Genomic DNA, 27,368 nt, shown 5'->3' on the forward strand with positions numbered 1-27,368 from the left:
TTTACTGCTAAGTATGAACAGTGACTAACGTTTCGATGCCTAGTACATCTTCATTAGAGTCATGACTCTGACTGATAAAGATGCACAAGGCATTGAAACATTAGCACCTTGTAACTAAAAAGGCAATTAATCATCTGAGATGCTCCAGTGCTTAATTCTTTCTGATATCTTTATTGTAATCATAAGGGCTACAATCAATTACTTTCTTGGCAATTATTCTATCAGTTATACTTAATTTGTTTTGATAAAATAAAAATTTACATGAATGAATTGATTAAATGAACTAGTTTGATTAACTCTTGCAGCCCTAGTTATCATTCATAATAAGCTGAATTTGTAATTAAGCTGAACATTCAATTGTATGAAATGACAAGCCATTGTCGATGAGAAGTACTTTTTTCACGTTTATTTCTAGTATAATATACCACCAGCAATGACTGGGCAGCCACTTCACTAGTGCTGAAGTGCTCCTTTAATGCTATAGCAACAAGGTCTAATAGCTCTGTGCTTTTAAAATGACAAACATTCGGCTGTCATTTGTCAAAATGAGTAGACCATTTCTATTGTTCTAAGCTACAGGAGCTAGAGAAATAAAACATGTAAATAGCATGAAGATGGATACAAAATGCAAAGCCTTCTCATGCACCATAATCTTTACTGCTAAGAGTATTTTGTGTTTCCTATTGCATTTCAATGCCTGAATACAAGCTTGAATATTGTATTACTCAGAAAGGCATTAAAGCTAAAAGGATAACAAAAAAGTCATTTGATGGAAAGTACAAAATACTTCCATGATAAATGAGATTGATTTGTTTACTTTATGTTTATTTTATGTTTACTGTATTTGATTAAAAAAAAATATGGCTGCTGTATCTACTTTGGCTACTGAAACAAACATATTACTAGGCCTGTCCCCGACTAAGGATTTGTATAGTCGAATCTGATTGGCGACTAATTGCCAATAGTCGACTGGCAGTCGACTAAGGACATACCCCCCCCCCCCCAAAAAATAATAATAATAAAATCGTTTTTTTTTTCTTTCTTTTTTTTCATGATTCCACTGAGATTGGCAGTGGAATCGGTCTGATTCGATGCCAATCTCTCAGTCAAATCATGTAAAAAATATGTTATGCAATAGAGGAACATTCCATTTGGGCTGTAGGGGTGATAGTGTCTGATTTAACATATACTATTGGTTTCTCCCAATAAATCATGATGTATATCCTATTTTTGGCAAACTATTAGTTAATTAATATAAAAAACTAGGCCAATCTCTCAAAAAAAAAAGTTTAAAAAAAGAAGAAAAACGTTTTTTATATTTTATAATTCGACTAAGAGATTGGCAGTCGACTCAGAGACCCCTCGACTAATTAGTCGACTATTCGACTACCAGAGGTCAGGCCTACATATTACATAAGAAAATGTATAACGTTTTTATTGTGTAAATGTCCAGAGGTTTCTGTGGCTGACAGGACGGCCTCATCAGCCTGTATCTAAAAGTTGATGGGTTCAATTCCTAGCCCATATGTCCATCAACAGCCCATGTATCTGTCAAAATGTGTCGTTCAGAAAGAGAACACTGAACTCCTACCTGAGTGCTCACACATTGGAAGTCTGCATGCATACATAACCTAAAAATGTCTAAACTATAGGCCAAGAAAAGTCTTTATAATACTGTCCTAACATAACTTAAGACTTTATCTACTTTCACACTCCTATCACCAGTTGTCACGAGATGCAGAGTTTAATTGCAATACCAATATTTTAAACAGAAACTGAGATTAGGATGTTAAACTCAACATTACGTGGATTTTGAAACTAAAAATGGCATGGGATTAAAAGTGATAATCCAACCCGTTTAATCTGAACGGTTACACAGTAAAAATCATCTGTGTTAATTCAACTCTGACAGTGCACAAATGGAACCAAATGGACCCGTAAAGGGTCTATTTGGTTCCATTTGTACACAGTCAGTGTTTTTTTATCTGCTTGCCTACGGCTGAACCAGCGCAGTGTGCTTGTGGTTACAGTGTCCGCCCTGAGATTGGGAGGTTGGGGTCGATTCCCAGGCCAGGTCATACCAAAGGCTATAACAATTTGACCCAATGCCTCCCTGTTCTGGCACTCAGCATTAAGGGTTGGATTGGGGGTAAGTCCCTGTGACGTACTAGCGTCATGTCTAGGGGGTGTACATGTACATCATGGCTGGGGGATGTACTTGTACATCAAGCCGCCTTACGCTACAGAAACAGGACTCCTGCCCCTATGGGCCACATGGCTTGGCAAGGCTTATACTTACAGAGCTGAAATATTGTCAACTTGGGCGTTTGGAAGCGGGTTTTTTTAGGCGAGCACCTGCCGTTTTCAGCCGGGAAGAAGCTCTTTGGTGGGCACACAGCCTTTGGTCTGTGTGATTCCCACACCTCTCATTGAGGGTCTCATGGCTCCGCCGCTGTCAGCATTGACAGCCCCCGGGCCACGCAGCTGTCTGTGTGTGCATCCCATCCCCTTTAACCCGTCCACTCCCAGACCCTGACTCGACACTTCCTAACCCCCCCTCCCTCCGACGATGACAGCTGCTGCACTTCAATTGTCAGTGGAGGCATGTTCTGCTTGATGGAGAGCCAATGTTAGATGCTTGTTAAATAAACGGTGTCAACGACACGCAAGTCTGACCTGCACGGTGGTTGTAAACGCCCGTGGTCCCTACGGATGGCGATATAAAAACGATGCTTTGAGCGGAGCAGAGCTGTCATTTGGCGTTCAAGAAGAGCATAACACCCCCCTATCCCCTGCTGTATACTTCTCAGTGCCTAGAACAGTGCAAGAAACCTACTTTTCGGTCATACTGACTGATGGATTCAGAACCATTTTACAAGCTAAATAAAACGTTTAAAAACAGGACTGGATATTTGAATAGTGGCTGACTACCTGCCAAAATTACCAGCGGACAGGCAGTAGTTTTGGGTAAGTCAAGGTACCGGCGCCCGGGTGGTGCAGTGATAAAGCTGGGGGTTCGAATACAACGCGGTGGTGTGTCCGGCTTTGTCGAGCGTATACGAACACTATTGGCCCGTATTTGGGGGAGGAAAGCCGGGCGGGGAGGGTGATATTTGTCACTGCATGTACTCCTACGGGCTGGGGCGGCACCAAGGGGCCAGCATCCGGCTTGTAAATTGAGGAAGTATGACAGTTCATATGAATGGCCTGTAGTCTGTTTCACCCCTGCTGGTTGCAGAAGCAATAAGGCTCTAGTCAAGCGGATGGTGTTTTGGCTTGATTTTACACTCTACACTTGATCTTATTACCTTAATTAAACATTGTAATAAATACTATATGCTTCCAGTCGCTAGTTTAAAGTCTTCTTTCAATCACCATGATATGCGTTTTGGTAAATTATGGTTCATTTTATTAAAAAATTAACGATAAAGTAGGGTTTCTACTGGTGAGGACCTGCCCTTGCTGCGGTTTCAGCCAATAGCATTAATTTCCGTTTGCATTTCAGACCGGATATAGAAATAAATTTGAAATCGCTGCAAAACAGGCTTCATGTACGGTCTGTAGAAACCAATGGCGTGACGCTGTCCATATTTCTTTATGGTCTATGGGCGGCACCTGTCAGCAGGGAGTGTTGGGCAGGAGGAGTAGGACGGAGGCTCTGCGTCAGATGAGTCAGTAGGATACAACAGCAGTGACAGTTCTGACAACACACCCAAAAATGTGTGTTCTGGCTAGACTCCCACCCTGGTACAGTAGGTAACTACAGTTGGTGAGTAGGTTAGGTGGTTGGGTACCTCAAGGAACTGGGCGTTGATCTTGAACTCTGGTACGGGGCGTCCCTGTTCCTGGGCGGCCTGCCGGCGCTCCTCGACGCCTTTGTAGAGGTGGTGGACGGCTCTGGGGATGATACCCAGCTCCTCCTCTCCGATGTTGACGTCGAAACCCGTTCCCATGGTGTAGGTCTTCCCCGATCCCGTCTGCATGCCGAGGGGGGGAGGGAAGAATGTCACGTCAAATTTTATATAAATAAAATAAACATGTTCCAGTGATGTTGCTAGGTTTTCAATGTAATGGGTCCCGGGACCCACAGGTGGTCATTCAAATGGGTCCCAGAAACATTTTATGGGCCCCCAATTACACGTCCCCCCCCCCCCTCTATCGTTTTCTTTGATCTCCAATCTCCATATCTTCTATGCGTGTGTGACTGTGTACATCATATCCTAATGCAGTGGATCTCAACCTTTTCAGGCAGCGACCCCCCAAAATAATCATATTTGAACTGGGGACCCCCCACCCTGAGGAAGCACTTAGAATTAGGAGTTGAGGCATTTAATTTAGTTTGACTCAGTTCCACAGATAGGCTACATATTGTGAAAATAGCAGATCTACAAGGTCGTATTTTTTTTTTAAATCCGATCTACAAGCTCACAACACCTTGCTTGTAGATCGCCTCTTTCTTATATTATTTCACAATTTTGCCCGTATTTATAGTATAGTTTGTTGATTAGTTTTGATGCAGTAATAGTCTTTTTTCTTTTCTTTCTTGAGGTATTAAAAATATCTTAAAAGTCCTTAAATTGTGACTTCACTGTCATCTGGGGACCCCCCCCCCCCCCCCCCAAAATCATGCGGGGACCCCCCTGGGGGTCCTGACCCACAGGTTGAGAACCACTGTCCTAATGTACATTCTATTATGCTACTTGTTGTTGTCACAAACTCAGAATACAGGGTAAAAACTACGATATAAAGTTCATAATAATAATATGAAAAAGATAATACACATGCTCATAGGAGCAGAGATAGATAGGAACTAAAGGACAACAACACTTTTATTTGTGGAAGGGGGAAGAGAATGTAAACGGAACAGAGATATTTGTTTAAGAAAAGTAGATGTTTGCGGCAGTATTTATTGCTCTGGTGTTTTCTTCTTAAAAAGTGGGGTTCCCTTCAAATGATTTATGCTTGTGTCGCACCGAAAATAACGATCTGAAAACAACGTGTCACGCGTCGGTGTTTCGGCTCGCGGCTCGCTTTGGTGCGCGTCTCGCGGCTCGGTTTGGTGCGCGGCTCGGTTTGGTGCGCGGCTCGGTTTGGTGCGCGGCTCGGTTTGGTGCGCGGCTCGCGGCTCACTTTGGGGTGCGGCTCGGTTTGGTGCGCGGCTCGGTTTGGTGCGCGGCTCGGTTTGGTGCGCGGCTCGGTTTGGTGCGCGGCTCGCGGCTCACTTTGGGGTGCGGCTCGGTTTGGTGCGCGGCTCGCTGCTCGCTTTGGGGCGTGGCTCGCGGCTCACTTTGGCTCGCGGCTCACTTTGGCTCGCGGCTCACTTTGGTGCGTGGCTCGCTTTGGAGCACGGCTGCGTGGCTCACGGCTCGCTTTGGTTGTATGCGTCCCGTGGACGCCGTGATGGTTGGTTTAATGCGTCCTTTATTAAAAATGTGCGTCAGAGACGCAGTGCTAGCAGCATCTCTGATGTTCTGAAAATACGGGCCCACCCATCTGCCGATAGTGCTCAAATGGGTGGGCCACGAACGCTTTCAAGATGTTCAAGTGGGCCCTGATCCACAAAAGGTTGAGAACCCCTGCTTTACTTCATACGGTGTAGGGCTGCACGACAGAATGATGCAATGTACTGTAGTTAATTGCACATAAACAGATTGCACTAAAACTCTATTTCTTATTGATAGAATAAACATTGCACAAAATCTTGGTTTATACAAGGATTTAAATATCTTTACTTTACTTTATTTGTTTACTTGGACAGGACAATGCATATTAATGGACGTCACAAGGACATAAAAACACCGGATTTAGCAAAGATGCTAGTTTTCATCCGCAGTCCTCACACGCATTGTGACTCGGCTTCCTTTATGTTTGCAATGAGTCAATATGCTGTTTAGGAGGACTTGAGAGAAGACAGAGTGCCTCAGAATTATTTGACTATATCTGGAGAGGACACACACACACACACACACACACACACACACACACACACACACACACACACACACACACACACACACACACACACACACACACACACACACACACACACACACACACACACACACACACACACACACACACACACACACACACACACACACACACACACACACACACACACACACACACACACAAACAATGTGTCAGTCATTATTTAGATACTTTTGCCCATAAACCGTGAAAAACAGCAATAGCTTTGTCATAAGGAATCCAATCTACAGAAGTCAGCTTAAAGTAAACCAAAACAGAACCAGATGGCCAATGTCAATGTACAGGAGAGAGGGAGGGGTTGCAGACATTAAAGCCAGGGGGGAGGGGGGGACAGATGGAAAGAGGGATGATACAGAGGTGGTGTCAGATGGAGGGCGGAGAGGACTAGAATACAATAAGATAAGGTAGGTGGGAAAGGAAAAATAAAGGTAATGGTCAAAGATAATACAGAGGAAGCTAGAAAGTGTGATAAGGCAAGGACTGATAAGCCTGTAGCACTTGCCGTAGCACTTGCCCTAGCCTTGACGACCTTGCAGGCTTATGCAAAGGTTAAAATGTAATTTAGATAGCATGTTATGTAGACAGATGCCAGGTTCATTTGTAGGCCTGGCATCACTTTGAGATTACCTGTTCATGTTTTCACTAATTATCATTATAACAGATCTATGACGCAATGATTCATATATGTGCTCTGTGTATTGTTGTTGAGTTATTGTTGTATGTTTTGTTTTGCTCCCTTGGTTGATGTAGTTTGAATTGTCTGGTTTATTATTATTATTTTGTGGACCCCCTTGAAAATGAGATAAATAAAGAATTTCAACACAGTTTGTATAGTTTCAATTTACAGATTTATTTTAATTTTTATATTATACTGTTTAGACTGATGATAGGTTCTTGGTTACCCCAGGTTATTATTTCTATGCATTGGATGTATTACCTTGTGTTGTTCTTGCTTACAGTAAATCACTCTGGATTAAGAGCGTCTGCTAAATGCCTAAATTGTAAATGTAAGATGATAAGGAGCAAAGGAGGACTATGTAGAGGAAAGAGCCCATGGTAGAACAGAAGTGTTGGTTCCTTGACAGTGAAGTTAACGAAGCACATGAACTCCTGCTGGACTTGAAAGGAAAATCACTACAACGTTTCCTGACAGGTTCTGTCTCTCTTTACTAGGGGTGCAACAGTTAATCAAACTAATTGATTTAATCATCATATAAATAAGTTTACTGATTTTCCAAAATAACGAAAATAGCAGATCTACAAGGCTTTATAATGATTATTGTTATATATGAGTATTTATGAATTATACAGTGTTATAAGAAGTTTATAATGCATTATAAGATAAGGGATGTATAGCAAGTGTTACCATATTTTTTTATTATAAAAAAACCCAACGCCTCTCGATTATTGTCTCCGCCAGGCCGAAGGCGTGGCAGAGTCTATGTGTTGCACCTTGAACGTCCGTCTGTGAGTGTTTGTCTGCGACTGTGTGTCTGTCTGTCTGTCTGTGAGCAGCTAATCTCCGGCACCATTGGGTAGATCGCAGCGACACTGTGCACACACACTCCCTGGATGCCAGAGCAGAACCTTTGCCCCCAATTTTTCAAATAGGCCTGTTATAGCGCCACCAGGAGGTACATTTTTGCACAAATATTTGTTCGTATTACTCCTACAGATTTTGACCAAACATCATGCAAATTGGTACATAGTATCTCTATAGTCATTAAATGAAACAGATTTTTGATATTCCATCCTGATTAGCTAAGATTGGCTTCCTTGCAGGTGTGCTCCATTTTTAACAAAATGCCTCAAATCATGAACACAGCGTGCGATTTCCGTGACATTTTGCACGCACATTCCCACTAGGCCGAGGAAGAAATGCCACTTGAAATTTTCTAATCAGCCTCATGGTGGCACTATAACAAGCCGATTCGCGTTTTTACCTATGACTGCACCGATCTGCATAAAACTTTGTAATGCACACTCCCTAGAGGCCAAGGAAAAACCTTTGCCCTGCACCAGGAGGCCGTTTTTTGCAAAACAATTTTTTAAATATTACTCCTACAGACTTTGTCCAAACATCGCGCTAATCGGTACACATTATCTCTATAGTCATGTGATCAAGACATATATGTCTGATTCTTCATATTCCATCAACATTGCAGCCCCACAATAACCTACCTGACCTGGCGGAAACCTGTGCTCCTAGGAGCACTTTTTCTAGTTCACAAATGTAATCGATAGAATAATCGCAAAAAGGATAATCAATAGTTGTGTTTATTCCACAATCCCAATACAAAGACAAGACTCTCAGGGGAAGAAGACTGCCTGCTCTTCTTTATAACAACAACACATCTGCTCTATCTGTTAGGGCTGCAACCTTCCATCTAAAATAGTAAGAATGAAGACAAAACGAAAAAAGGTATATTTACCTGCAACCCATAAAAATGGGTCCCGACCCACTGTTTGGGTCTACAGTATACTGTATTTACAATAGTGCCTGTAAACCACACAGGCCAAGGTACAGCAGACTGGGCCAAACCAGCCCAACTACTACCAATGTGCGTGCGTGCGTGCGTGCGTGCGTGCGTGCGTGCGTGCGTGCGTGCGTGCGTGCGTGCGTGCGTGCGTGCGTGCGTGCGTGCGTGCGTGCGTGCGTGCGTGCGTGCGTGCGTCCTACAGACTAGGCCAGCGTTGATACGGGACGTTTTTGAGGAGATATGGGTCAACGTGGGCATTAAAAATGTACAGCTATCTAAATAGTTTGTTAGTGTGGTGTGTGTTTAAGTCTCCCCCACAGAAAGCCTCTATTTTCTTTATACAGAGAGTTCTATGAACCGTGCCTCCTGTGAGTGCCAGGCGGAAAGCAGCTCTGTTGTCAAGGAAACCTAGACGGCAATGTGTGTATGTGTGTGTTTTTCTTTCTTTTCTTTTTTTTGTTGGGGGGGGGGGGACGGGACTTCAATGTAATTTCCACGTGGTAGAGAGAAGTGGTGAACAAAGTACTCAACCCCAGTGCTTGAGTCAAATTATAGATACTCCTGGTCAAATATTAGTGAACTGCAAGTGAAAGTTGCTCTGTCGAAATATATACTTGAGTTCAAGAGCAGAATGACCACTAACTCACACCTTGGGAATATCCTTCAACATTTTATTAAGGCAGGGGAGTGACGTCGCTGTCGGGTAGAAACCTTGTATGTCCAAGACGGGAAATTTTTCAGGAAATGGAAAAAAATAACCTGTATTCCAATGGATCCAATGTAGTTATTATTTAGCCACAAGCTCTTGTTAATGCTTTTCATTATTTCAATATTTATAAAACCCGCACACACACTTGACTTAACATTTTCATTTTTCTTTTCATTTTTGAAAGCGAAAATAACAGATCTACAAGCTCACAACGCATCGCGACACATTGTGAGCTTGTAGATCGGCTATTTTCACACGACACTGTTGGACGACAAAGTAGGGCATTATTGTACAAAAACAATATATGGTTTCTGCCCGACTGCCATGACTTGTTTGCCATGAAGACAAAACAAGTGGTGAAGTTCTTGGGACAATACTTTCTGTGGGCCCCATAAGAACTGCGTGGGATTACTGCAAAACAAGACCCGTGGTGAAACTCATGATCAGACTTATTGCTTTAGCGCCTACAAAACCGCTGCACTCGCCAGTACGACAGTATGTCAAAGCATGAGACACGTCAACAACATATACACCGTGCATGAATAAGTACCATGTGCAGCAATACATCTATTCCTGGATAAACCCTACAGGTCACAGGGGTCGAGTTTCCGCAACTGAAATCTCTGCTACTGGGCATCTTACCCAAATGTCAACACTCTCCACTTTCTATACCTCAGTCACACACACTACCACACACGGAGCATGTCATGTATTATGATGCTATGAGTATGTGGACGTGCATGTGTGTGTGACACACACACACACACACACACACACACACACACACACACACACACACACACACACACACACACACACACACACACACACACACACACACACACACACACACACACACACACACACCTAACCTTGGATAGTATTCCACTTTTGACATTGAGAACAGAATGTAACACTTTAATGAAAAAAGCAACATAATCTTGCCTGTCCGTAGGCGAATATGGTGGCGTTGTAACCCTCGAAGCAGCCGTCGATCAGCTTCTCGGTGCAGTGGGTGTAGATGGCGTCCTGCTGGGAGTCCATGTCGAACACATAGTCGTAGGTGAACGACTTGTCCTTCCCCAGGATGATCTGGGGCTCCCCGGGCATCACGTACGTACATATGTGACATCCCTCTATCTTCTCCCTGGCCTGCTGAGGACGAATCCTGCATGGGTTGAAAAACACACATGGAAGTCAGTATTTATTCAATGGCGGCAGGGTTAGAGTCCGTGTCTATACACACACAGTATTTGGGGCAGCGGTGGCCTAAAGGTTACAGGAGCACGTGTGTGTGACCGAAAGGTCCCTGGTTCAATTCCCCTTAGCATCTGTGTGTGTGTGTGTGTGTGTGTGTGTGTGTGTGTGTGTGTGTGTGTGTGTGTGTGTGTGTGTGTGTGTGTGTGTGTGTGTGTGTGTGTGTGTGTGTGTGTGTGTGTGTGTGTGTGTGTGTGTATACTTCTGAGGGCCAAATGTCCCCACAAGTATAGTAGGATTTGAAAAATAGTGACTTTGGAGAAAAATGTCCTGGTCCTCACCAGAGAGTTTGTTTAATGGTTAAAAATAAGAGTTTACAACTAGGAAGAGATAGGTTGGGGTTAGTTAGGATAAGGCATTTAGAGATTAGGTTGAGGGGTTAAGATTGGAATTACTTCAGCTACCAGCACAAAAGACAGACCAAGTCTATCGTAATTCCTCTTGTGGCAGATGAATCTATCATTCACCCTCCAAAGTGGTAACTGGCTGCACTGTCTCACTGGAATCTTTAGTGAATTCAGCTTCATTGTGGATTTTTCCCTTTAAGCCTGGCAGTGGGAGTGCTCTCCCTCCCCTGGCTCTCTGACCTAATACTGTGTCCTATTAAAAACCTCTGCTGTGTGAGTTTACGTGTGGAGTTGAGAATGGCTATGTGCATGATGTAAGTGTGTTATTTATGAATTTGTGTCTATGTTCACGTGTATCTATGTGTGTGTGTGTGTGTGTGTGTGTGTGTGTGTGTGTGTGTGTGTGTGTGTGTGTGTGTGTGTGTGTGTGTGTGTGTGTGTGTGTGTGTGTGTGTGTGTGTGTGTGTGTGTGTGTGTGTGTGTGTGTGTGTGTGTGTATCTACAGGATTACATGTTTGTACCCTTGTGTATACTGCATCTGTAAATGTCTTTGTGTGTGAGAGAGAGAGAGAGGAGAGAGAGAGAGGAGAGAGAGGAGAGAGAGAGAGGAGAGAGAGGAGAGAGAGGAGAGAGGAGAGAGGAGAGAGAGAGAGAGAGAGAGACAGAGACACAGAGAGAGAGAGAGAGAGAGAGAATCTGCAGGATTAAATGTTTGTATCTCTGTATGTGTATAATACATCTGTGAATTTCTCTCTGTGTGTGTGTGTGTGTGTGTGTGTGTGTGTGTGTGTGTGTGTGTGTGTGTGTGTGTGTGTGTGTGTGTGTGTGTGTGTGTGTGTGTGTGTGTGTGTGTGTGTGTGTGTGTGTGTGTGAAAATGGGACAGAGCTCTGATGCTGTATGTCTATAATGTCCTGCGTTGCTGACCAGATGAAATCTGACCGTATACACCGAAATTCATCCGATGTGGATATGAGAGCCAGAATCATTGTGGTTACAGGAAAACAAAGACTGTATGACTGGGATGAAATGATGGAGTATGTAAGCTGAGATGGAAAAGAAGGAAAAATTAATGAGAAGCAAGTAGGGATGCAACGATACAAAAAGCCCATGACACGTAATATCATGATACCAAATCCACGATACGATATTTATCACAATATTTAAAATAAATACAATTATGTTCCATATTCCTTATCATGATATGCTCCGAACAGAGGATGCTATGGTTCATGTGATTAATGTGATGCACTGCTTGTTTGAAGCTTTGTGCCACTTTACTTTGAGTCTGTTGGTACAGAGCTGGCAGCACTGTTTGATTAAAGCTCAGTTAGCTGCTAAGCTAAATGACAAGGCTATGTTGCTCAGCCAACAACAACAGGTTAGAAGTTTAGCTAAATAACCAAGCAATCAGCGAGAGAGTCACTACAAAGTAGAGACAGGCGGTTTCACTCTCATTACTCTGCAATTTTTCGGCGATAACATCATAACGACAATATGTTACATCCCTAGAAGCAAGCCGCCTTACTGATGAAAAAGAAAACAGATGAACGTTAAAATCTCGTTCGAAATGCTGAAAATCAGCTGATTCATACCATCCTCCCTGCCTGCCTGATTCATACCGTCCTTCCTGCCTGCCTGCCTGCCTGCCTGTCTGTCTGTCTGTCTGATGCATACCGTCCTCCCTGTCTGTCTGTCTGCTACTACTGTACATACCGGGAGGACCCTGCCTCTTTGCCTGTGCGTCTTACTTTCTGCCTGTCTGCAGGTTTGTCTGTGTGCGTGCGTACGTGCGTGTGTGTGTCTTTTCCAGTGTGGATAATAAGGGCTGTATTGTGCGTCGGGGTGCAGGGGGCAGAACAATGCTGTGAGAGGGAGTACAGTGCAGCCATTGTGTCTGTCTGTGTGACACTGGATCCCACCAACCCACTGTACTGTAGGCTCCCGCTCCGGGATGGAGGGATGAAGGATGGAAGGATGAAAGATGGAGGGGAGGAGAGCAACGTCCGTGATGACGGCTAATGTGATGGGAACTGGTACATTAACCCATTGGTTCTCAAAACGTTTTCATATCAAGGACCCCCAAATTAATATGTATTTGGCCGCTGACCCCCGTCTGAAAACAATTTGTGCCAGGGACCCTCCCATACAATATTTGTGTTTTTAACATGTTTAAAAAATATTCAAACATTTTCACATTTGATCAAGATTTTTTGAAAATAGCCGATCAACTAAATTTGCTTGAGACCCCCTGGAACCCCCTCAAGGAACCCAGGCTGCCACGAGTTAGAATAATTTTTAAAACGACATATTTAACGGCGCTTTAGGCACGAGGGACGGCAATGCAAGACAGTCTGACAACAAGTTAAGTGAATGAGGAATAACCGTGGCCCTCCTCCCTCATTAACTATTATCAAAGTGACCTTGAGAAGCCACTTCACAGCTAAAGCTTGGTGCGAGACACCGGCACACAACTAAGTATAACGCAGAAATAACTGCTCCAGTACAGCTGCTCAGTTGCTAGCGGTACAGCTAGCGGCCGTCCAGGTGTGTGGATGTTCTAGGCTTAAATAATGAACTTCAAGATCATCATAAACTGTCGCAGTGTCACATTTCCTCTGGCCTTTGTCGTAAGAAGCAGCTGAAGATTGCAGTGCAGTTAAAGTGGGAGTAATGCTGAGCATGGCTCTGCTGTTCTGTGTGGAAAGCATCGGATTTAGTTGTAAAGATGGAGCAATGCATGGTTCCCTACAGCAGTGGTTCTCAAACGTCAAGGACCCCCAAAATAACGAGATTTGTGTAGTTAATGCAAAAATATTATAAGATATGAGCGTCATGAGCTTGTAAAACCCAGACCTGAGGCCCATTTTAAAAACGCCTTCTAAATCCTGACCTAAGTTTTCAGGAAAAATGTCTCTTTTTTTATTTAAACAAATAAAATTAAATTCCTGTTGCTAATGACACAGATACCTTTCCGGTTTTAAAAGTATAACAACGTATAGGCTTTCCCAGTCTTAATGGGTTAAGGATGCATATACGGGTTAAAGGGGTTAAACTGATTTTGACGCTATATTAACCAATTTTGCTGGGGACCCTCAGGCTGGAACCAAACCTCAAGGACATCTGGAGGGTCCCCGGACCCCAGTTTGAGAACCACTGACCTACACATCAAATCAGATGGAAAAGTGCCATGTTGACAGTAAAATGTCAATCTCGTATATGAATGTGAGCCAACCCCTGATGCGAACAATGCATAAATCCCCTCCATCACCACCGGCCCCCCGAGTCCTCCGTGTAGCTTTTAGAATTAGAATATGCTACATGTGCATCTTACTGCTGCTTGTTTGCACTGACTGCATTGTCAGCTACTTAGGAACTGCAGCTTCTCGCCAGCTTCTGCTCTTAACCCGTTTAGACCGGTAACGCATCTGTGTCATTTTAAGATTTCTTTGGCTATTCAAAAATAGCAGATATACAAAGCTCATGAGCTTGTAGATCTGCTATTTTTTGAAAAATCATGAAATGCAAATATATATATTTTTTTTTAAAGCGAACATTTGTAAAATATGCTGTTCCAGGGACCCCCAGAAGCAAAGATTTGAGTTAAAAATGTTGTTTTAAAAATATATATATATATGTATATATATATATACAAAGATTTGCACAATGTTCAAGATTTTTCAAAAAAAGCAGATCTACAAACGAATAGCCCAAAGTATAAAATAATGGTTATAGCTAAAAAATCTAATGACACAGTATGCGTTCCCGGTCTTAATGGGTTAAGTCAATCCAGCGGCGCATCAGCAAAATGACCAAAGAGTGTGCACAGCAATACAAAACTTAAACTTTTGAGAGAATGCCTCCAGGGTAGAGGCTGGCAACCGACGGCCGACAGACCGACAGTAGTGGTGGTCCATGAAATTAATTTCTGGCCCAAAAGCAGTCTTGAGATATTATGAAAAGTTGCTTATTTACAGTTTGGACATGTACGGAGATGCTGAAGATGCAGCTGAAAGAGGAAGGACAAAGAGGAGGATTAAGTGGGGGCTCCGCCTCACTGGCAGGTGAGCCAGTAGGATACAACAGCAGTAACAACACACAGTAGTGTGTGGGGAGGAATGAATTGGCATAACCTCCTTTTGGTAGAGGGAAAGGGGTAAAAATTATTGGCTACAATAATAGGAGGGGGAAAAAAATCAATTATCTGCTGTGTCAAATTCATAATATCCCAAAATCCCCTTTACACCACTTGCACATCCAGTGATTGTAAGACTGTAACAGAACTAATCCTTTTCCTTTGTCTTTAGTCTATTATAATGGGCTGTGTAATCCTGTCTTGGGGGTTTCATGTTCTTTCCTACAACGTACTGCATTAGCCCTTTTCCCATTGACTGTAGCCTACAGAGGCACATACTGACATTCTCAGTTAGCAGCAGACTACAATGGACTGTGAATTTAGGATTGAATAGTGTATTTTTGTTTTGTTTTGTTTAGATGTTCCAGCACACTCTGATAAAAAATATCCTTGAATGACAGTAAAATTTCACCTAATCTGTGAAATGGAACCTAAATCTAATGTTATCAAATGGCGAGCACCATAAGGAAACATATTAGTCTATGGGTGTATTTGGGTGTACTTGATTTTGTGTAAGGGGAGAGTGGAGCCAAGGTCATGTTAAGAGTTGAGCGGAGGGTCAGGGTTAAAGGTGCTGCAGAGGCCTGCTGTCGCCTTCACTTAGACACCGACCCATCCAGACACTGACACGTGTGGTCCAACATGGAAGAAAAAAACCTGACATTTAGACACCGACCGGTCCAGACACACGGACACAAACTGAACTGCAACAAGAAATGTTCATGCCACCTTCTATTTTGGATATTGCACTTCCATTGAATTATCTAGTAGTCATCTCTACCCATTGGGACTTGATATGTTCAATGGAAGTGCAACATCCAAAATGGCATGAGCAGGTATTTAATGTTGCACACGAAACATTAACAAATGTAACGTTGGTCTTTAACAGCTCCTTGTTTTGTTCATGAAAGTGGTTTTAAATAGCACCATGAAGCCAATTAGAGACATAACATTTTATTTTACAGTGGCTAGACATACAGTACTTATTCCAGCCTATTAGCCTGTGCATTTACCTACGAGTTTGTAGCCACTTCAAATAAACAATGTGAGTTCTATCCCTAAAACCCATAGTGTAGTAGAATAATTGTATTGGATACAGAAAGAGTGCTGTTACATGTCAATCAATACGTTTATGTACTCGGGACTGACCCCTGCGGAATGACTTGCAGTCAATGCCTCATCGCTTGTGAATAACTCACTAATCGTTCAGTCACGCTGCCAAGCCTTACCGCCACGGTAGATAATAACCATGATTTGTTCCGTGCATTTTCCACAAGATCCAAAACAAAAGAACCTGCGGCTGTTATCTGCACAATTTAACACTTATCCCCCTATGTGTTAGTGTCTGATCCTTGGGTGTTAAGCTCCGCAGACGATGGTTGGGGGGGGGGGGGGGGGGGGGGGGGTTTCTTTCCTAAACCAAACACACTATGGAGCCAATATGAGAATCAAACACGCCTAAACCTGTTACTGCTGCACCCCAGCCCACCACCACCGCTTCTGCCCCGCCCCTCTCTTATTATAGTTAACTCAAACTAACCAAATAACAAAAACTAGAATTGAAAAACGGATAACTTAATTATAATTTAGTTATCTGAAATAAATATAAAGTGTTTACAAAACTAACTAACACTAACTAAAGTCACAGAGGACATGTCCTTTGTTTTAGTCTTTGTAAAACATCTTGAAAGGTATCAAAAAATAGTTGATCTACAAGCTCACAACGGTGTTGTGAGCTTGTAGATCTACCATTTTTGCAATTTTTCTAACTTTGTTCAATCTCGCCCAGACTAATCCATATTACAAAAAATAACTAAAACTAACACGAAACTTGCAAACCCACTTTAAAGGCATAGTATGTAACTTTGCCCTGTGTTTACATAACAAAACAATAAATATATATTTTTACCCATATATATATGATGGGTATATATGACAATGGCTCTATACCAGCAGTTATCAGCCACTGAGAGTAGTGTGGTGAATGGGGACGTTTTTGGGCAAACAAAACAAACAGTGAAAACACCTAAACACAGCGAGAGGTCATTGGGCCTGATTCAATAAGCTGGTCGTAAATAATGTGTAAATAAAGTGACTAAAGACGTGAGGAATTTCTAAGCAAAAACGGACGTGCAATTCACGAAAAAAATCCCTGAAATGTGCGGATCACATGTGTGTCTTGATGAATCCGGACGGCTGCCAGCTGATCGTAAAATCACAAGCACGTTCCCGAGAAGTTCATTTGCATTGTTCCACGCCAAATTTCACACCATAAAGGGCAACAGGAAATATCCAACTTCAACTTCACCGTGCTGAAGATGTCCAACTTAGTCTCTCGTCAGAAAATGCAAATCTCGTCGGCGTCGCATCGCCTTGACAACTTGTAGCCTACATCTGTTCTGTCTGGAAGCGAGTCCCTCGATTGCACAATGGAACAGCTGAACGTAATGCTCTCATATGTAATGAGAATAAGAAGTTTAACCCCACCACCAAATACTAGGCTAATAAACAGGAAAAGGACATTATATAAGCCTTTTCTACTGAACATTGCTCAATGCTCACCTTTACCGAAGTAAAAAGATGATGCCGTAAATAATCCAGCAGGGCACACTGGCACGCTGCTATCCGATTATGGACCAGAGCTTATTATTACTGAGGGGACATTCGTCTTTGGATTAATATATCACTGGAATGGGGAATGGATCTGTTCTGGACACAGCTTTGGTCCCCATGTAAGTCTGCCTGCAAGCAGACGTGAGAAAGAGTGTGCCTCCGTAAAAAATCACGGACAAAAATGCATTGATGAATCACACTCATAACGTGGGAAGTTGCGTAAATTCCTTTACGATCAAAATATGGGCGTAAACAGCTTAGTGAATCGGGCCCAATGTGTTTCACCACCACACTACTCCAGCGGCAGATAACTAGGGAAATGAGGGGTAAAAAATAAATGTATTGTTTTGTTACGTAAACACAGTTAAGTTTTAAAAAGCAATACAAACTAAACTGAAATTGCAAACAAAAACGTCAAAACGAAGAAAAAAAAATGTAATAACCTTGTTAGTGCTGCCTGCTCCCTTTAGCCACGCTCACTCCATAAATCATTAAGGTAGCTGCACACACGGCCACAAGGCAGAGGTGGACAGGGGTGCGTGTGTGTGTGGGTGTGGGTGGGTGGGTGTGTGGGCGTGTATGAAAGAGTCATGCATGCACAAGTGCACACAATGCGTCCTTGGTTCACCTAATAAGACAAACACAAATGTTTGTATACTCTGCTGCTGTTCACGTGACATAAAAAAAAACACACACACAGACTATACATTAATGTTGGGTCCAGCACAATCAATCTCTAAAAGTCAAAGCCGTGCAAAAAGCTAAATGCAAGATTGTGGTGGGCGCTCGCTCGCACACACACACACACACACACACACACACACACACACACACACACACACACACACACTAGGTGCTCATGTCTAGATTTGCTGAGACAAGCAGTGTGGCTCCCTTTGATGATGTCATCTGCCACTGGGCTCTCTACTGAAGTTAAAGCACAATGACTGTCCTTCATAGAGGAGAGAGAGAGGGGGGGAGAGAGGGAGGGGGGCAGAGGAAGGTGAAAGAGACAAACGGAAAGAAACAGAAAGAGAGATGGAAAATCGAGAACAAGAGGTTGAAAAAGGCAGAGAAAGAGGTGTGTGTGCGTGCGCGCGTGACTGTGTGCGTGCGCGCGTGACTGTGTGCGTGCGTGCGTGCGTGCGTGCGTGCTTGTACAAAATAGAATTTAACGCACTCTTTTGTGACAATAAACTTGAAGTTTAAGTGTGCGTGTGTGCATGCTTACACATAAACACACATGTACTTGGCTCAGTGCCACGTTGGGGTTCATGTGTGCATGCTTGCTTGTGTTTCTGTAGCCATAGTGAGACTGAGACACACTGGGCATAAAGAACTGGTGCTTAGAGGCAATCAGCCTCGCTCACTATACAGACACTATAGGAGTCTAGGCCTGGGGCAAAAACTGTCTGCAAATACATTTTAGCATTTGTTTTAACCTGCTCCGTGTAGCAGTCAGGGGGGTTTGTCGTGTTTGTCAGTGTAGTATAGAACTGGGAGAGGTGTTCCATGCAGAAAATGGTCGATCTACAGGCTTGTATGCAACGTGTTGTAAGCTTGTAGATGGCTAGACAAGCAGCCTGGCCATACGATGGAGTATTTAAGCATAACCACACTTTTAGAAAGGTATACTAGGTTGACTTCTGAATACTTGATTATCAAGGACCCCCAAAATGATATGTATTAGGCCATGGACCCCGATGTGAAAAGGTTTTGTGCCTGGGACCCCAAAGAGTAGAATTGGCAACATTTGCCAACATACAACGTGTCACGATACGTTGCGTATTGAGCTTGTAGATCTCATTTTGCTGGATGAAAAAACACATCCCCATCCCATCCAGGATCACCCTGGAAATGAGCATTACAGAAAGCACGGAGAACATTACAAAAAAAAGCAAAAAGACAATAAAGTGACACGTGCAAACACTAACATGTTGAGGCAGTCACCGACATTCATCACATGATCTATACTACTGTATAACTCAGAGAGAGCACAAATGGAACCAAATGGACCCTTACGGGTCACTATTAGACTAGAGTCTAGTCTTATAGTGACCATGATATGAGAATAGTGACCATTGAGACAATCATTCACTACTAGACTGATATACATTTATACCTCCTGTAGCGTAGCACAAAGCCATCTCTGTGCAAGTACTGCAGCTACAGGATAATATAGTGTGCGAGCTTCAGCCTCTGCGCTGCAGGGATTATAGATTGGATTGTGGTTGAAGGTGGTAGAGAGAGCTTATCACCCTAAAGTGGAAGAATTTACTCTGTGGGAAACTGAAATGCTATCTGGGGTTTTGCGCAAAGTAGCTGTTAAGACTTGTGGTGAATGTGCATTGTGAGGCTCCTAACTCCTCAGTAGTACCTACTGTCAACAGTAGTCAGACAGTAAAACATGCCATCATCTGTACAAGAATATCGTCTGTCGGGTGGAACCCTCATAGAGTATATCCAAAACTGTTACTTTTCAGGATTCAAATGAAAGAATATCAAAAGTAGCAGATCTACAAGCTCAAAACTAGCTTGTAGATCTGCTACTATTTGTGTGTGACGCCGTAGTATGATCAAGTAGGGCATTTAAAATATGGAGATAAGAGGTTTCTGCCAGACAGCAACAATATACAAATTCATATCCATGGATGTTCACCATGTTCTTTAATGAAAATAAAAGGGTCTCTCTTTATGGCGGAGGTCAGTCCGTTATGACTTTCCGAAGATATGAGGAAAGAGGGTTGCCATGGGGACGGTAATGGAAGAGGGAATTAATAATCCGATCCCGGCAGCAGGATATCAGTGTGACGAGGCTTTCTGTGAACCACATTAAGAGACAGACATGACTGGAACCCACTGACTCCATGAAGAGGATAATTCACTGTTGTGACGCACAACAAAGTATGTAATATCATTAGCCCGGAGGCTAATTACAATGACTAATTACCGTCCATCCATGTGCATCTACCTACCAATCTATCCTCCGCCGATAACCCATCTAAATGTCACCAAATTCTATACAGTGATTGTACAGTAGTACAGATTTTTTCTAAACGAGCACTTGGAAAGTTACATCCTCTGCTCCAACGCATGAGTAGGCCTGTCACAATTATTACATAATAATCGCAATTATTTGAGGTAATCACGATTATTTTGTCATCTCCATGTTAATGTATTTTTATAAATGTTCCAAAAATAAAAGCTTACAACGTGTCGTGTTGTAAGCTTGTAGATCAGCTATTTCCGCTATATATATGTTTTTTTTTGTATAAAATTATTATAAATGTCGGTAATTTTTTTTATTTTAGTTTTTTAGTTTAATGTTTAAGTTATTTGTCATATATCTGCCCTGTGCAATTTGTGATTATGAAGCCTAAAAACCAAACAGAAATTGTATCATATGTTCTAATGTTAAATGCCAAAAACACAATTAAATCGTTAATTGCAATTATTTCTATGACAATTAATCATAAACTTAAATTTGTAATCTTGACAGCCCTACCCATGAGCCTGAGTCTCCTGGCTACATTGAGGAATGCCAACCATGCCAACAAGGCAGGGTTAGGGGAAGTGAAGGACAAATAAATAAATGCAATTTTTAAGTGTGCAGTAGAGTAGAAAGATTTATGATGTCAGAAAAGTCTTTGTCTCTTTATCTTCCCACCCCTTCCACATCAGGCAAATGTCTTTTACATTACAGATATTGGCCTTGTTCTTGTTAAGCACAAGGCCTGAATAACAGCCCAAACTATACCCCCTGCCAAACTATACCAGGGGTTAAAGTGAAACAGGCTAGCCCACTTTAACCCCTGGGGAGTAAATATACGATTTACTGTAAGTATCTGTTTAGTATCTCCAAGAGGCCAGGGCGAGTGTCCTCTTTTTGGGGGATTCAGAATATGGACACCCTAAATTCTTAAATGTAGTATGTGTAGAAATGGGCACACATTTTTACACCAGTATATCGCTGCTGTCTGGCAGAAACCTTGTATCTCCATATTTTAACTTTTTTTGGTAAATTAATGCCCTACTTGATCATACTACAGCGTCGCACAAATTGACAAAAGAATCAAAAGTACTTTTGAATTTGAATCCTGAAAAGTAACTGTTTTGGAGGTTTCCACCAGACAGACGATAGGTATTAAGAATTACAAATGTTCTCAAGCGACATCAGACCACAATAAGTATAAATGAACCTATAGTGTTGATGCAATGTTCTTCAAGTATATCCCCTAGCAGTAGAACAAACAAGCAGGCACTCAAGTGAGTACAAAGTATTTTTATAATAACCTGGTGCACTTGAAATGATGGGAACAAGAAAACATGTCAGGTCCCAGGCAGTGCAGGCACTCAAAATAATTGTAGCAGATAGAACAAATACATTTAAAAGCTTTTATTGTAAGGTGGCTACATAGTTTAAAAAAAAGATGCCAACATGTTTCGACCACACAGCTGGTCTTCATCAGGGCATAATGATAGTGGAATGTATAAATACATCTCTAGTAGCGCAAGCCATGCAACAGCCAAATCAGTATGAGATAAACAATATGTATGCCTTTTTCTATGCATCGCTATGACTTAAAAGTGCCCTCTTCCTTTGGAGTGGTCCCTGTCCCAGAGAAAATACAACTCACAGTCTTTCATTGTCTCCTGTACCTCGACCACTCCTAACGTCAACACGAGTCATTTTGGAAACATGTATTCTGAGACACTGGGACCTGTTCTTGGCATTGCTTTGGGAGGAAAGCATTTGTCAGAGCAGAATGTGATTACCAGTGATGTAATGTAACCGCATTTGACAATGAGGATATATATAGTGACTTTTACCAAACTGGGTCCAGACACAAAGGTTACGCCGAGATAAATGTAGCCAGTCACTTTATTGTTTGGTGTCCTTTGAAGATTTCTCCAAACAATGTGTAACTTGCCAGCTTTGTAAGACGTCACCAGTCACCACACTGTCTATATCAGTGGTTCTCAAAGTGGGGTCCGGGGGCCCCCAGGGGTCCTTGAGGGATTTCCAGGGGGTCCCCAGCCAAATTAGTTAATATACCATCAAAAAACACAACCACCTTAACCCTATATACATCAGCTATTTGAAAATAGCTGCCCCGGAAAAGTTTTTAACATTTGGAATATTTTTTAAACAAAACGTGTATGGGAGTCCCTGGCACAGAATATTTCCAGACGGGGGTCCGCAGACAGATAGAGGTTTGCAGTCAGATGTAGATCAGATACTTTCAATGCGCGGCACCATTGTACGACCAAGTATACATGATGACGCTTAAAGGGGGGTTTCCCCAAACCCCATGTACACATAGGGTCTAACCAATCACATCTAAATCTGTCTCCTTATCTCAACCGTTCCAATATCAACAAAAGCTGTTTTGGCAACTGATTGCAAAAAAAAAAAAAACTAATGGGAAGGCTCAGTCTAATCCTAGTCTAACAGGTAAAAGCATGTCCCTCTCCAGGGAGACGCTAACAGTGTCAGGAAACCAAACCCAAACCTCTGCTCGTGCTGCCTAAAATCTTCCTGTGCAAAGAAACAAAAAGGGGTAGGAATTAATTGGACTGGTTTCTACACAAGAAAATGTCATAATGATGGATTAGAGCCTGGAAGAAATACTGTTATTAGCAGGCATCCATATGCACTGAACTCAGGAGTACACAAAGGAAAAGGTAGACAGCTTATTACTTCTTGGCTTATTATATAGCTATAACTCAAGAGTTCTATTGTAAGACCTAGGATTAGAGATGTGCTGATGCCATTTTTTCCTTCCACATAACGATTCAGATACTTGAACTTGCAGGAATCTGGTTTTATGTTGCAGGTTGTGTTTTATGTTGTGTACGTTGCAACTTTGTACTGCTGCTACCCTGAAAAAGAGAGATCTTGATCTCAATGAGATTTTCACCTGTATAAATAAATTGACGGTATTTTGTTTTTAATAACAACAATAAAATACCGATCTGATACGGTGCATACATTTCTTTAATAAACTGTGCAGCCATAATTTAGTGAAACAAGACATTTAAGTGCAGTACAGTATAAAACATAATACAACATCAACTTAAAAACCAAACAAATATAGGATCCTGTATAGACTTGCGTACTCCCAAATATCATCATTATAGGCAATATTGGAGCATTGATTTCCAATACTGGTATCGGTACAACTCAACGAGTTTTAACCAGTGCTAGTACCTCAAAAAACAAGTACCTAAACCCCCTGTCTCCTCCAGTTCCACAAAATCCTTCCTTTGGAGGAAAAAAACCCAGACCAGAGCAGAAAAAACAACTAGTTTCCAAAGAGAAACATGGCATTAGGGTGAACTGGATCTTGGGCTGAAACACTATTATTAGCAGACTCCCAAATGACAGCTCCTGAAAAGCACACAAGGGAAAAGTGCTAAAAATGAGATGGGTGCATGGTGTGTCTGATATCAAGAGGCCATACAACCCATTACTTCCCCTTGGATAATTCATGGGGGTCTGTTGCCGTTTGCTCAGTTGCCATAGATGCGGACCGAGGAGGACCCACATGTAAGTTGTTTTTTTTTACATTTTAACAACCTCTAGGGAGGGAGAGAGACACTGTAACCACAGGCCTGCATGCATCAGCCCCACCTAACCCTTATCTGAGACCTTATTATTGGACTTAACAGCCTGAAATTGAAGCCAGACCTTGGATATGGAACATGTCTGGAATGGCAACCTGTGAGGACTTAATGTTGCCCTGACTACAAATAAAGATAAAGCACGTCAGTAGCCGGGTGGCCTTGTTACGATTACATTAACTGTCTAGTAACCGTCTAGATCATTGGTTCTCAAAGTGGGGTCCGGGGAGCCCCAGGGGTCCTTGGGGGGGTTCCGGGGGGTCCCCAGCAAAAGTAGTAAATATAGCATCATAATCATCTTAACCACTTTAACATTTTATACTTTGGCTATTCAAAAATAGCAGGTCTTGCCGCGCTGCGAGCGAGCTTGTATATATCTGCTATTTGTTGATTTATTAATTTTGTATAATGAAAATGTTTGGAAGATTTTGAATAATTTGTATTTCTTTTTTCTTCTGGGAGTCCCTGGGACAAAACATTTTCAGATGGGGTCCGCGGCCAAATATGTATCTATCTGGGGGTCCTTGACATGAAAAAGTTTGAGAACCACTGGTCTATATGTCCAGTTTATCCACATGAATGAACCCTAGCATCCCTGTTCTGGACACAGAATGTTGTCTAAATTGTAAACAGTACTGTACGTATGTATTTGGTTGCACAGTGCTGGGTGTTTTTTACCTGCAACACAAAAGAATACCTCCTCTGGCTAAAGAAGGACTCTTCTAACACTGATCTGAGCACAGCTGCATATCATCCATTTGACAATCAAGGCTGCTGTGCTATGTCCAGAAGTGAAGCTGATCTGAGATCTGCACGCACACGCACACACACACACACACACACACACACACACACACACACACACACACACACACACACACACACACACACACACACACACACACAAAAACAAACAAGGCCGTGTAACCCTCTGTGGCACGTTGATAATGGCTTTACTGCTTCCTGTGGGGTCAGGAGGTCGCCAAGCAGACCGCCCCCCTCATTATCAGAGGTGTGGGTGTGTGCGCACTTTTACTATACTTGTGAGGGCCAAAATGTCCCCACAAGTATAGTACAATGTGAGGACAATTTTCTTTTTATGTTTTAAGGTTAAATGTGATTTTTAAAGGTAGAATTACGAAGAGATTCAGGATGAGGTTAGATATTAGGTTTAGGGTTTGGGGTTAGAGTTTACCATATTTTATACTATAGTTATGCAGCGATGTCACACACAAAAAAATTGATCCAAGGAAAATGAATGCACCAATGTCAATGCCGTCCTAAAATATTGATGTCCTCTGAAGTATAGTAATACAAACGTGTCTGTCTGTGTGTGTGTGTGTGTGTGTGTGTGTGTGTGTGTGTGTGTGTGTGTGTGTGTGTGTGTGTGTGTGTGTGTGTGTGTGTGTGTGTGTGTGTGTGTGTGTGTGTGTTGGAGGGGAGGACAGGATGTGTCAGGAAGGGATGATCTCTAGCTGTCAACATAGAGAGGGGACAGAAACAAGACCCTTCCCTCCTCGCATATCCATATTGCTGACACCACAGACACACACATATTCACACACCTACACATGTACACACCCGTACTACTTAACCTCACTTGACAACTGTATGCAGAAAAACATCTGGCAATGCACAACGTTTACAGTATTTCCTACAGCTCCCCATGGGTGAAACAGGTTAAAATGACACGCTTTTAACTTCATGCGGCCGGATGCTCAACTGTAAAGTGTAGGCAGCTATCCAGAGGCGTGCGCCAACGTAATGACACGGCAGAGATCATTCCTAAAACAACTCAAAATGCTTCCTGGTCATTATGCCAGATGACATAATTGAAGTGTACTGAATCAAAAAGAAAAAAAGTCAAAACAAACAGACAAAGCATAAAGCCTTGAAGATTTCGGTATAGCCTTGATTGCCATTTGCGCCCCTAAATGTAGTCTGCTACTCTGTCTACACAATTTAGTCTCCACACACAGTTGCGTCCACAAAGCACACAACAACAACAACTAAAGAATAGGTGTGGAGTGCAAGTGGCAATAAGCATCCAACAGGAGAAATAAAGTAGCAAAGTGAGACACAGTGTCACATGCCTGGATTAAAGCGAAAACTAATCTCACAACTGAACATTTTCCCAGTCTGTGATTTGTGAAGCAGCGTGAAAGCAGTGCTCCACACTAGTACTTTGTTTCCTAAACAATTAACACAATATGTAGACTTATGTTTACTAGTCCATCCATACCCGGGGATGTGTACAGTCAAAGTATTAACAGACTTTGGGTTATGTGCTGTGCTGTACAGTAATAGTGCCAAACCTTTTTGGCCCCAAGGAGGACCCCTTCCTCCCATAGCTTGGGGGCCGTGACCATGGCGATGGCTGTAACCATGGCGACGATAGCTCCCCATAGCCTGAATTCCGTTACATAAAAACGCTAATAAACAGCTTCCATTTTGGGAAAGTGAAAAACGGGCGTCACTGTTCCGTGCACATGCTAATGGTCAATGGCTGTGTGCAAATGCAGATCAATTGCTCCGGCCACTGAAGAGAACTGGGCATAAAGTGACAGGTTTTGGTGACAGCTTTTGGTGAGAGGTTTGGGGAATTATAGGAGGATTGTAAACATTCTAAACCTATGTTCCTGCTGTTCTACAAACGGCCACCCAGTAAAAGAAAGCACAGATTTAGGCATTATCCTTTGCTCTTATGAAATATCCGAGACCATTTTTACCAGTTTTATGGAAGATGCCTCTGAATATGAATTTAATTTTAAGCAACAGAACATGTATTCTATGGCTACTCTGGCCCATTCTAATACTCTTTAAACTTATGAAAATGAATTAAATCAGTCGTGGCGACTGACAACTTTAATCTCTCTCTTCCACCAGCACTCAGCCATGTCCTGTTGACACAGGGTACCATCTCTGTCTGTGTCAACAACGGGCCAGTGGTCCGGGCCGGGGAGGGAGGGACACAAAGGCTAGCCCCGAAAACATGGCTGGCTAACAGCTTTCAAGGAAACAAGATAACAGAGATAATGGGTCGGGAGATATTTAGGTTAGGATATATGCAGCTTTTATTGTACTTTTACTCAAGTCAAATGTTGAATGTTGGCCTTTTACTTGTAACAGAGCATTTCTATATTGAGGTACAGCTACATTTACTTACTGTAAGTAGTAATAAGTAAGTAAAGAAAGACTACTTCTTCCACCACTG

General features: G+C 42.4%; 1 protein-coding gene across 6 annotated transcripts in view; it reads right to left on the reverse strand.

Moving 5' to 3' along the window:
* Positions 1 to 27,368, reverse strand: part of LOC308092398 (kinesin-like protein KIF21A) — a 67,842-nt gene that overhangs the window by 30,456 nt on the left and 10,018 nt on the right. For all 6 annotated transcript variants that reach the window (XM_080438260.1, XM_080438262.1, XM_080438261.1 and 3 more), the window contains exons 2-3: positions 10,126 to 10,348; positions 3,795 to 3,977 (exon numbers count right to left, since the gene is read on the reverse strand). In XM_080438260.1, coding sequence (XP_080294386.1) covers positions 3,795 to 3,977; positions 10,126 to 10,348 — 406 coding nt within the window. The remainder of the gene's footprint in view (positions 1 to 3,794; positions 3,978 to 10,125; positions 10,349 to 27,368) is intronic.

This window comes from Gymnoscopelus braueri (genome assembly GCF_963280865.1).
Source record: "Gymnoscopelus braueri genome assembly, chromosome: 9".
In the NCBI taxonomy this organism is placed as follows: Eukaryota; Metazoa; Chordata; class Actinopteri; order Myctophiformes; family Myctophidae; genus Gymnoscopelus; species Gymnoscopelus braueri.